The sequence below is a fragment of the Chinchilla lanigera genome, unplaced genomic scaffold (assembly GCF_000276665.1).
Source record: "Chinchilla lanigera isolate Chin_1 unplaced genomic scaffold, ChiLan1.0 scaffold00050, whole genome shotgun sequence".
In the NCBI taxonomy this organism is placed as follows: Eukaryota; Metazoa; Chordata; class Mammalia; order Rodentia; family Chinchillidae; genus Chinchilla; species Chinchilla lanigera.
Window position 1 is genome coordinate 644027 of NW_004955451.1, and position 12803 is coordinate 656829.

Genomic DNA, 12803 nt, shown 5'->3' on the forward strand with positions numbered 1-12803 from the left:
ACACACACACACACACACACACACACACACACATTTCCAGAAAGCCTGAGGGATACATATATTTAAAATAGGATATTTGAGATCCAAGCTAAGAAGGGAGAGAAGGCTTATTTCATTTCATTTCATTTCATTTCATTTCATTTCATTTCATTTTTCGAGACAGGGTCTCACTATCTAGTCCAGGCTAGCCTTGCATTCACTATGTAGAGGAAGCTGGCCTCAAACTTGCAATGATCCTCCTGCCTCAGCCTCTCAAGTGCTGGGATTAGAGGCATGCACCACCATCCCCAGCCAAGATAAGGCATCTTTTAAAGGTAAAAATTCTTAGGATGGCAAAGTGATTTTCCAGAAAGGGTCCATTCCTTACCTTGCATTAGCAAGTCCCTGATGCCTCTCACATCCTTTTGGAAGAGCCCAGGCAGCTGTTCCACTTGGCATGTGTTATCTCTGAGATCTGAGGTGGGGTGGGGAGGAGAATTTGAATTTACTGGGTACTTATTAGAATTCTGGGCACAGGAGGGTGATACAAAAGAATAAAGTTCCTGCTCATAAAACTTGCAACTGGGGAAATCAAATACTCCCTAAAAAAGACTTTGAAACATAGACTAGTAGGAGTTAACCTATTATCAAGAAAATTGAGTACCAATCTATTACTATTAGGAGAAAGAAAAGTGAAATAGAGTTAAGTAAAGTTACTAAGTTAATGAAAGACTAACCAACACCCCCCCCAAATGCTTATTTTCTCTTCTCCTGCCTGTTCTATCTGCCTGCTGCATTACAGAGAACTTTGGAAAGTTTATTAATTATTGCCTTGGATGTAGTATCTCTGCATCCATAGATTTCACGGAGTCATAGGTCATAGTTACTTTTACTTTTTGGCACATGACTCAAAGAGCATAGACCTTTTCTTAATTTGTTAAATTGGTTACTGCTGTGTCTTAGGATATTTTACCTTGTCTTTTTTTTTTATTTTAAAGATAAAAGGAGGGAAACATTAACAGACATACAACATTTTACAACATATCACAAGCACAATACAGACAATACCGAGTTACAAACAAAGTGGTAGGGAATTAACAATGGTGGTTGTATTACATATTGATATCTTCAAAGTTTTGCCTTAAGTCTTATTAACTAACTGTAAAAATGAAATATTTAGAAACTGAAAAATCACATTTTACTTTTTTTTTTTTTTTTTGGATTTTTTTCCGGTACTGGGAATCGAACTCATGACATCGCGCTTGCCAGGCAAGCGCTGTGGCACTGAACTAAATCCCCAGCCCCAAAAATCACATTTTAAATAAACAGTTACCAGAGAGTAGTAAAGTAGTGGCTGCACCTCATATCACTTTTTCCCTCAGCTCTCCCTCCCCACCCAAGAGTATCCTCATTTAACTATTTGGAAGTGCCACCTTATAAACAAAGGCAACATTTTATGAGAGCTTGTGAATTTGGGAATCTTAGATGAAGACACTACCCAAATCTTGGCAATACCTTCTTGTAAAGAAAACTGTCTGACAGTGAAAGGATTTTTAATGCTATTTATATAATTAGAAGAATGCATCATAATCTGTCCCTCTGAGTTGAGTACATTAGAGACCTGCTTAGAGGCAAGATACATGGAGTAACTTCTGGAAAGTATTGCTGTTAGATACTGGCTATACCCCTACCTGGTGCAAAAGACCCCAAATATTTTTTAGGCCTCTCTTTGGATTTTCCATGATATTGGGCTAGAGAGGTACTTACCTTTCTTGTTGGAATCATAGGATGCAATGATGAGACTGAAGACTAAGATGGTGTCCATGTTAGCTTGAATGCATGAATTTAAACACTCATTGCAAAAACGGTTCACTGTTAATCTGCCATAGCACCCTGGAAGCGTTGTTTCTAGTTGCTTTTACTTGCCCTAGGAACAAGTTTCACCTTGGAAGAGGCTGGTTCCACCCTAATTATTTTTGCTTTATTTCCTGAAGACCCAAGACTAGAGCTGATTGGAGAAACAGCCAAATCTGCTTATTAATGATTGACTTAGAAGGTCTTCCCCTGACTTCGTTGCTGGCACCGGCATAAAGAACTGTAATTACCACTGGTTTCCCTAGCAGAAAGGGTATAAACACCCAGTGATATGCTTTACAAATACTTGTAGTTAGACACGTAGTCGTTTACATGCATGCTCACTGATACAGGCACATAGATGTACTCACCAATGTAAAGAGAAGTGGCGATTTCTATTAAGGAATGTAATTTATAGAATAGAACAGGAACATAGGACTGAATGTGTCAGTGACTTACACTGGAGTAGCAATCAATAGAATTGGGTTCTAGTATGAACCCTGTTGTTAACCATATCATCCTGAGAAAATTACTTGACTTCTGAGGAACTCAATTTTGTATACATTGAAAATCCCCAAAAAATCTCCAGAATTCATTCATAGTTATACACATGAACTCCCATGACCATGGCATGGTGGCACACACCTGTAATTCCAGCCCTTGGGAGGCTGAGGCAGGTGGATCACTGAGAGCCTGAGGGCAGCATGGGCTTCATAGTGAGCTCAAGGCCAGTCTGCACTACATAGTGAAACCATGTCTCAAAAACAAACAAACAAACAAAACCATAAACTCATATGAGCACAGACACAGACATGGAATTCATATTTTCCACTCCTGAGTAGTGAAAGGAGCATGGTTAGAAACATTCCTATGGCTTGGACCAAGAGGTTTTAAATAGGTGAATAATACTGTGTGCAGTTTGGGAAACTTCTCATAGATAATTGCTGCTGAAGACGTTCCTAAAACTGTATCTTTTAGCAAAGAGTGTACATCTGGTGTAATACTTTAATGACTTCTTCATGTAGCTAGGTGGATCATAAAGGAGAAGTGAATCTCTCAGATAATTGTCCAAGTCCAGAGCCTTTGAAGTCTTCCTACCCACCCTAAATATACTCTATTAAAGCCAACATGAGTTTAGCTTTGGGTAGAAGTTTCTGGTAACAGGAACTCTGATGATAGTGATATAAAGGGAGTTCAAGGGATTCCCCATGAGGGCTTCATGAGATTTGAATCAAATCATAATTTAAATACCACCCTGTTTTCCCTACATATTAATACAAATCATACTGAGCATCAGATGTCTTGGTGGGGAAAGGTAAAGTGAAGAGATGTCACTGAAGGATAGGATGTTCGCTGTCTGAAATGTGGACAGAGGAGAATAAGTATTGGGTGTGCAGCCCAGGAGCAAACCTTTATTGGTACTATTCCTTTTCCCTGCTACATTTGCCAGATTCTCTTAGCACAGAAGGTAGTTAGGGCAGAATGAAGGGCTCTAGTGCCTACATGACTTTTTGGGAGGGGTACTAAAGATTGAGTGCAGTGATTCACACATGCTAGGTAAGCACTCTAGGGCTGTGCTACATCCACGTATTTTATTTTATTTTATTTTGGTACCAGGAATCAAACTCAGGACCTTGCACTTGCCAGGCAGGTGCTTGTGCCACTGAGCTGTATCCCCGGCCCTTTTTTATTTAGTGAGACAGGGTCTCACTAAGTTGGCTAGGCTGCTCTTGAAATTGTAGTCGTCTTGCCTCAGCCTCCCAAGCAGCTGAGAATGGAGGAATGTGCCACGAGGGCCCGCTGAGTATTATGATTTTTATTTGCTATTTCCTTAACATGATTATGTATTTTTTTGCTCCCTTCCAGTATTTACACCTTCCCTGCTGTTGTCCTATCTAAAAATGTCTGTAGATTAATTTCTAGATGTCACAATGCGGTGCTGCCACCTTGCAGCAGAGATAGGAGTGTATCTGAGGGTTCACTATTGTCATCCTATGTCACAAGGTGGCAGAAGAACTCACTTTGCCAGGCCTGAAATCCAGACACACACCTGAAATCCCAACACTTAAGAGGCTGAGGCAGGAGGATCATCCTGAGTTTGAGTTTGACTACATAGTGAGTTCAAGACCAGCCTGAACTACACAGTGGGACCCTGTCTCAAAAAAAAACCAAAAAACCAAAAAAACAAAAAAACAAAAAAACCAACCCCGAAAACAACAATAACAAAACAACTCACTTTACTCAAAAAGAAGGTGTATTTGGCCAAAGGTGAAGTCAAAGAATTTTTCTTTTATCATCTCTCAGACTTTATTTTATAACTCAGATGCCCAAAAGTTAGCCTGTGTACTGGAGCAGGCCATGCTGTGGGGTATAGAGAAGCAGGAGAGTTTCAGTTTTCAGTTTACAGGTCAAAATATCTACTGGTAGAGGAATAGACTCAGAACTATTTCCCTACTTCTAGACATTTAGGCTGCTCTTCTAAGTCTTTGATTTATCTGTGAAGAAGAGGCTACCCCTTCTGATCTCCTTTCTCATCCCCCGCTTCCCACAAAACCCATTAAAGTTAGGAGGAATAAAAGCTATAGCATAAGTGAATTTTATTATGTTCAGAGATGTGGGCTCTGTTTTGTTTTGTGGTACCGGTAATTGAACCCAGGGCCTCATGCATGTTAGGTATGCATCAGAGGGAGTCTATAGGAGGAGAATCTGACAGAAAGCCAGGAAGCCTACTGAGGTTCTAGATTAGCTTTGGTAACTGAATCACTTTGAGAAAGTCACTTAACTTCTCTGGACAAGCCTTTGTTCCATTTTCTTTAATGATGCAGTTGGAAAAGATGATTTCCAAGGTTTCCTCCAGGTCTAAAATGATCTTACCTCCATACCGTGCTACTCTTTCTTTTAAGAGTGTATTTTGTTTTGTTTGTTTTATTTTCAAAAAAGTTTAAGGTAAAATGTACCGTACATACAGAAGAGTATATAAAACATAATTGTATTTTAAACAGTTGTAATAGTAATGTACTATTGTGAATACCATATAACCATTACCCAAATTAAGAAACTAAACATTGCCAAAATCTTAGAAGCTCTTTATACATCTGTCCCTCTGGTCATACCCTTTTCCTTGTCCCAATTATGACTTCTCCATGCTTTGTAAAAATAGTGAACTATCTATCACTAAAAATATTCTGCTTAATTTGGCTTGCTTTTGAACATTATATAAATTGAATCACACTTACATATTTTATTTTAATACTCTTTGTCCTTTTTTTTTGTTTTGAGACAGGGCCTCCCTGTGTAGTAAGGTTGACCTTGAACTCACTGTGTATCTCAGGCTGGCCCTGAAGTCTCAGTCTTCCTGCCTCAGCCTCCCAAGTGCTGGGCTACTACACCCAGCGTATGGTGGCACATGCTTGTAAATCTTTTTTTTGTCTTTTTGAGACATGGTCCAACTATGCAGTTCAGGCTTGCCTTGAATTCACTTTATAGTATAGCCTAGGCTGGCCTTGACTCATGGCGGTCCTCCTGCCTCAGCCTCCTGAGTGCTAGGATTACAGGTGTGTGCCACCATGCCAGCTGTATACACATTTATGAGATATAGTACAACATTTCAATATATGTACACAATGTATAATTATCAGATCTAGGCAACTGGCGCATATATATATATCTTCAGACATTTATCTTTTCTTTGTGTTGAGACTATTCAAAATCCTTTCTACTAGCTTTTTTTGTGGGGGCGGCTAGAATCTGAGACCTTACACCAGCTAGGCAAGTACTCTGCCACTGAGGTATGTGTCTATTCCTTCCTCCTTACGCATTGTAAAAGTTTATTATGTACAACACCATAAATACACCTTGTTAACTACACCCCAGAAATGCTCTTTTTATATTTTTCCTAGTCATTCACCATCAGGAGTAACTGTTATCCAGATTCTTATTATTGTGAGTTTTGACTATTTTTAAAATAAGGAATATACATTATGTATGCTTGTGTCTGGTTTCCTTTCTTTCTTTGCTTAATCTTACGTTAAATTCATCCGTGCTGCTTCATGTACCAATTGTTTGTTCATTTTTACTGTTTTATAATATTCCATTATATGAAGTGCTATAGTTTATCCATTCTTTTGCTGAGAGGCATTGGTGGTGTTTCCCGTTTGTGGCCATAATATTCTTGGAGCACATTTCAAAGATTCAGTGGGGTATAAATTCAGAAGTTGAAGCTGCTTGTAGGTTATGGAAGATATGTTCTGCTTGACTAATTAATAGCAAACTAGTATTTATTTACTTGGTAGTACTGGGGACTAAACCCAAGGCCTTTGCACTGAGCTACATGTCTAGTCCTTTTAAAATATTTTTTTCTTTTAATTTTTAAAATTTATTTGTTCTTTTGTGGGGCTGAAGTCAAAGACTTCACAATCATCCCCAGCCCTTTTTATTTTTTAAAGAAGATTGTTTGCAAGTTTTATAAAAATTTAAAATTTTTATTAGTGCATGTTTGCAGTTAATAATGATTGCATCCATCATCTGGAGTTTGTACAGGTACATAACACATCTTTGGCTCTTTTTTTTTTTTTTAGATACCGGGAATTGAACTCAGGACCCTGTGCTTGCCAGGCAGGCGCTTGTGCCACTGAGCTATATCCCCAGCCAACACATCTTAATTCTTTTTATTTTCCCTCCCCCTCTTCTCCTTTTTTAGTTTTTATTTTGAGATAGGGTCTTGGTATGTAACTAAGTTGCCCAGGCTGTGCTTTAACTTGTGATTCTCCTGCCTCAGCCATCCAGTGTGCTAAAATTACAAGCATGTGCCACCATGCCCTGCTAGTGGCAAATTATTTTCTAAGAGGTTGAATCACTTATATTTCCATTGGCAGGATATAAAAATCTCGGTTATTGCTGGGCATGGTGTCACATGTCTGTAATCACAGCACTTGGAAAACTGATGCAGGAGGGTCGTTGGGAGTTCGAGACCAGCCTGGGCTACAAAGTGAGCTCAAGCCCAGCCTGATCTGCATAGCAAGACCCTGTCTCAAAGACAAAAAACAAAAACAAAATCCCCAAACCTTGATTGTTCCATATTCTTGCAAAAGGGGCCATAGAGCCTTTCCAGTGTGGCATGACAGTGAGCCTGAGCAGGGCCAGGCACACCCTTACACTGGCCAACCCTTTGGTTGATCTCAGAAGTTCAGACCACAACATTTGCTCCCTCCAAGAAAGGGTAAAGGATTCAGTTATCACTAGGTCTCTGCACGTGCTCTGCTATCCTGGTAATACTGATGTAAGGGAGTAAATGTAATAATAATACTTTCCTAATCAAGTGAATGTAGGGCATTTTGTTCTTGTACTGGGCATTAAAAGGAAATGGGGACATGGAAAGAAAGAGGAAAGTGGTAGTGTCAGTGTGCCTTTTGTGTTGCAAGCTTTGTTTGGAGCTTTATGTTTTGCTTATGTCATTTACTCCAAAACACTACCTTACAAGGTAGCTTTCCTATTGCTTTTGAGACAGAGTCTCACCATAGTTTAGGCTGGGTTTGAACTCAGATGTAACCCAGGCTGGCCTTGAACTCATGGCAATCCTCTTGCCTCAGCCTCCAGAGTACTGAGATTACAGGTGTGTTCCAACATGTCCAGCTGCTTTTATATCAAATTTATAGATGAGGAAACTAAGACTCAGAAAGGGGATTTCTTGTTCAAGTTCGTAGAGCAAATTAGTGACACAGTATGGATTTAAAGTCTAGTCTATCTTATTAAAGAGTTCAAGCTCTTTACAAGGCATAGTGAAGGCTATTCTTGAGGGATCTTTGGCTTAGAGAATCAATTTTCAGTTTTCTTTGTCTATATTCACCCCTAAAACTATGCCATTCAAATGATATGGACACTGCATTTATTGATTTAAAGTACATTTTCTTCCCTCTTTTCACTGAGTTTTGGTTGGCTTCATCCTTTTCAGTGTAGAGGATTAAACCCAGGATCTTCAGCATGCAAACAAGCACTGTGCTACTGAGCTACATCTCTAGCCTTCCTTTCTTCCCCTCTGTTTTCATTAATAAACTGGCATAGCAGGTCTATTGGTAAACAAGGATTATGTGATGGTTTTTTACCTGTAGGTATTGTGTCTGTCCCTCTCTCTTTCTCTCTCCCTCCCTCCCTCCTTCCCTCTTTTTCTCTCTCATACTCAGGAAGAAGCTCAGATCTAATATGTGCTGACTACTACAGTTGTAGCTAGAGATCTCAAGCATTTGGGATTGGATAGTAAAGGGGAGGGACTACTGAAATACCATGTGAAAACCCAAGTAGCCCTTGCAAAAACACTGATGTCCATGTGAAAACCTTGTGGGCAGTAACCAGTATAAACACTGTTCTTCATTATGCAATCCTATCTTTCACCATCAGACCAGACATAAAGTGGTCTGCCTGAGGGCATTTTCTGACCTTATGGTGTGAAGTTCTCTCAGACACTTAACCCCAGGTAAACCTGAATGGTTGACCTGAACAAGGGGACATTGTGTTCAGATAAGGCCTTTGTGTTTTTTCCCTGTATGTTATAACTGGAGCCACATTTCTTGGGAAGGCACTGACTTTCTTGATGAGTTTCATGTGTAAAGCAGCTAAATATCCTACCGGAGGCTTTGCCCCCCAGAGGCAATATGGAAGCTAATAAGCAGACACCAGGAGAAGAGTGACCTTTCAGGTACAGAAAGAATCTTTATTTCAGTCAGTGAAGTATTTGTAATACCTATACTTTGTCCTACTCTAAGAGCTATAAAGAAGGGTGCTAAAGTAAAAGAACTATTCTGTGCATTCAAATTAGTTAAAATTTATATGAGCAGCTAAAAGCAACACACACACACACACACACAAAATTACAACATAATTAAATGCTGGACTGTGTGATGACAACCATGTAGCTATAAGAAGTCAGAGAAACCAGGAAGACTGGGAACATTCTGGGAAGCTGAAGCAGGAATATCAAAAATTTCTCAACTTAGCCAGACCTGTCTCAAAAGACAAGAGGGTAGGGCTGGAGATACAGCTCAGTGGCACAGGCGCCTGCCTGGAAAACATGAGGTCCTGAGTTCGATTCCTGGTACCAAAAAAAAAAAAGGATTAAAAAACAAAAGACGGGAGGGTAGGACAGGATATACCTCAGTGTGAAGGCACAGGGTTCAAACTTTAGTGTTGGGGGAGAGAAGGAAGATATCAGTGGAAGCTGGAGAACAGAGACCTTCTTTGAGTAAATGGCACTTCCAAGAACTAAAGTCAGAAGAACAGGAGGAAGTAAGGATAAATCTGCCAGATTAAGCAAAGATGTAAGTACTAGAAGATAGATTACTATGTGTGAATTGAGGGTCAGTGGGAAATAACATCCTAGTATTTTCTCTTGTCCTTTCCTAAAGGCCTTGCTACTTATAAAATTTGGAACTATGGTCAGACAGCCATTAGAACACGGTTCTTCACAGTTCCATTTTCTGCTAAGGCACTTTTCTCTCTTGACTCAGTTTAAGCCTGACCTGATAGACTTTCATACCTTGGAAATGCAGGTACAGGAGGCATTGTTCAATAGGAAAGTCTGGCAGCAAAGAGAGGAACAATAATGACAAATCTTGGGGCTGGGGATTTAGCTCAGCGGCAAAAGCGCTTGGCTGGCAAGCGCAACGTCGTGAGTTCGGTTCCTGGTACCGGAGAAAAACCAAAAAATGACAAATCTTAAATTAGTGTCCTCAGACTTCAAGGTGAATTACCCTGGTTCCTTAAAAAAGAGTCTGTAAGATGGAGAATCAGGAGTTTTTTCAGTGTTTGAGGATTAAATCCAGGGTCTTGCATATGCATACATCACTATGCCCAGTTTAAAATCTCCATTTTTAAGAAGTACTTCAGTGTTTGTTTCAGAAGTTAATGGAACATACTTTGAAAAACACTGACCTAATTAAAGTAGAATTGACAATAAATGGCCAAATGGAGTTACCTGGACAGTGACCAACATATATATATAGGTTTATCTACTTTTGAGAATTCATACTCTCATCTTTGGCTTTTACAAATTCATGTAGCAATCATCTAATGGGTGAAATGTAGACTATTTTAACGTAGCTAGTTTCTGAAATAGAACTCAATCATCTTAGAGACAAAGGTGACACCTTAGAGACAAAGAGCACTCAGACTTTTCTGGCTTTATGGTAGAGAAATAGAGCAACTTTAATGGTGGAAGGTAGCTGGTATGTGCAAGAAAAATCCTTGATACCTCTGTACAACCTTCCTGAACAACTTGGAAACGGTTTAATATTTGGGACCTTGTATTAAATTTTTAGGGCTAGTGCAATAAGGTACCACAGTACAAAAACAACAAGAATTGCTTAAACAACAGAAATGGGTTTCTTCATATTTTGGGAAGCTAGAAGTCCAAGATCAAGGTGTTGGCAGAGTTAAGTTTTATCTGAGACTTTTCTCCTTGGCTCGTAGATAGTTGACTTCTCCCTGTCTTCACAGGCTCTTCCCCGTGTGTGTCTGTGTCTTCGTCTCTTCTTATAAGGGCACCAATCATGTTTTTTTAGGGTCCACTCTAATGACCTTGTCTTAATTTAATTACATCTTTAAAAATTCTAATTCCAAATATACTCATATTTTGAGGTGTTGGCTATTAGGACTTCTGCATAGGAATTTGGGAGTACAATTCAGTCCATACAGTCCTCTGGTTTCAGCTTCTGGAATACAGTACTCACCCTCTTCTTTTCCACCTGTTCGTCTTGTGTAGTAGGTTCTCTCCACCCTTCGGTTCTCCTCCTCCTCTGCTGCCTCTTATAGACAGAATGGCCTGTGTGGCAAGAATTCACCAAGCAGCTACTTACGAAATTTGGAACTATGGTCAAACAGCATTAGAATAGGGTTCTTCAGAGTTCCATTTCTAGAACAGGGATGGGCAGGTTTTGGCATGTACCAATAATCCAACACTTAGGGGTTGTTGAGTACTGTCTTAAAGACACACAGCTGTTTGCCTTTTTTTCTGCCCAGTGTCTTAATATTTGATGATAACATTAGAGCCTGTGTTAGTGGTTTTGGAAGTGGGAGAGAAGGATGAATTAGGGTTCTTTCATAACTATCTTTATATCAAAAATATGTTGAATGTTGGCGCTCATTACATCCAACATAATGTAAAAACATTATCCTGTGTTTTCATCCACCTTAGTGACTGGATCTGGCATAATGAGATTTTTAGCTCTTCCTCAAAGTCAAAATGAACATGAAAGTTAAATTGAATTGATTCAGGACATTGAAGCAGCCACAAAAGCACACAAAAAGACCCAAAAGAGCACTTGTGGAACTGCTTAAGAAAGTGGCAAGAACAATGGCATAAATGCATTCAAAGTGAGGGGGAATATTTTGGGAAGATTAATGGAAATATGCCTTTTACTGTAATAAAATGTTTAAAAATTTAAATGCACACCATATTTTTTGAGTACACATTGTACATCCATCCCCCTTTAATTTTTTTTTTTTTTTTTTTGGACAGGTCTTGAATGTTTTGATCCTTCTGCCTCAGCCTCCTGAGTAGGTGGGATCACGTGTATGCCATAGGCCAGGTTTTAATGAGTTGTGTCAAACATCTTACTAAGGGCCTGGGATGTGGCTCAGTGGCACAGCAGCTGCCTGGCAAGCACAAGGCCCTGAGTTCAATTCCTGGCACTAAAAAAAAAAATCTTGCTAAACCAAAAAAGTCTTGCTTAATTCATTTTTTTTTTTTTTAAAGTTCTGAGGTTCTCCCCTTCGTCCAACTAACATTTAACCCAATGACTCAATTACTGTAATATATGGATCACCATTTTGTGAAATTTGTATCTTCTTTCCAAATTTCTCTGTTTCCAAATCCCTGTTATTTCAAAAGTGGGTGAAATCACACATACTCTCTTGGGAAAGCCACTACCTCATGGTAGTCCGAGATTTCCTAGATAAAGATGTTCCTTCTTGACCAATCTATCTTCCTTCCTAGGCAATAACTTCTTCCCTGAGGTGTGTAGTTCACTCTGTGCCCTCTGGCCTGAAACTTCTTCCCAAAATGTCATCCACGGCACTTCTCCTGGCCTTCATCACAAGCTTGTATAAGGATCAAGAATTCTGCCTGCTTTATTAAGTACCTGCCAGGTGCTGGAACTCACTCCATTCTTATCAGTTGCAACTTGCTACAATTTTTGTGTCCCTGCCCAACGGTTGTATTTTGTTGAAAGTCCTTCCAGTTACTATGAGTTTTCAACACTGCCACCATGACAGTCTTCCTTTTCAAGTAACTGACAAAATTAGGGAAACTGGTTGGCTTCAACTCAAAGGCTTGCTGTACCCTGATGAGCTGTGGAAAGCACTCTCCAACCTAAGGGAGAAACTCACTGACACCTACTTTTCTGCTCAGAGCGGGCAGAAACTGCTCTTTGGTACCCTGCCTGTCTCACTGACTCTGCCCTACTAAGTGTTCCCTTCATACTCCTGGATCCTACACCTCCAGCTCCTTCGGGGTGGGCTGCTTTGGGGGCGAGGAGCGAAGCAAAGAAGAGGCCTGGCCACGGAGTTCCAGAATAGGGACCAGTTCGCTGCACTAACTTGGAATCCAACCTGTGTGACTGGAGCTATAGCGAGCACAGCTCTCACGCGCTGGGGTCCCTCCCTGCTTGCCTTGGTTTCTGGGTTTCCTTCGCCGCGCCACAGGCTCGCGGGTGCCAGACCCTCACTTTGTCGGCGGCCCTGGCGTCTGTGGGGCCATTTCCTCTACTTTCCTCTCCGCCAGGAGGGGGAGCCAGCGGGCTGGTCCCGCAGGCGCCCAGGCTGAGGGGACGCCGCGGCCTCCCGGGGCCCGCCCGCCCTCAGACCGCTCGGCCGGGAATGGCAGAACGACGCTCGGACCATCGGCATCGCCTCACGTCGCCCCGCCCCGCCCGTCCTGCCATTGGCTGCAGCGGGCCCGCGCCTCGCCCCCTCCCCCTGCC

At 40.8% G+C, this 12803-nt stretch overlaps 1 protein-coding gene across 4 annotated transcripts in view; it reads right to left on the reverse strand.

Annotated features, from left to right (window-relative positions):
- LOC102025643 (chromosome unknown open reading frame, human C17orf78) overlaps nucleotides 1–1900 on the reverse strand; it is a 28646-nt gene extending 26746 nt beyond the window's left edge. For all 4 annotated transcript variants that reach the window (XM_013519175.1, XM_005393932.1, XM_005393931.1 and 1 more), the window contains exons 1-2: nucleotides 1747–1900; nucleotides 368–454 (exon numbers count right to left, since the gene is read on the reverse strand). In XM_013519175.1, the coding sequence (XP_013374629.1) occupies nucleotides 368–454; nucleotides 1747–1804 (145 nt within the window). In that variant the 5' untranslated portion in view covers nucleotides 1805–1900. The remainder of the gene's footprint in view (nucleotides 1–367; nucleotides 455–1746) is intronic.
- Between the last annotated feature and the right edge of the window lie 10903 nt (nucleotides 1901–12803).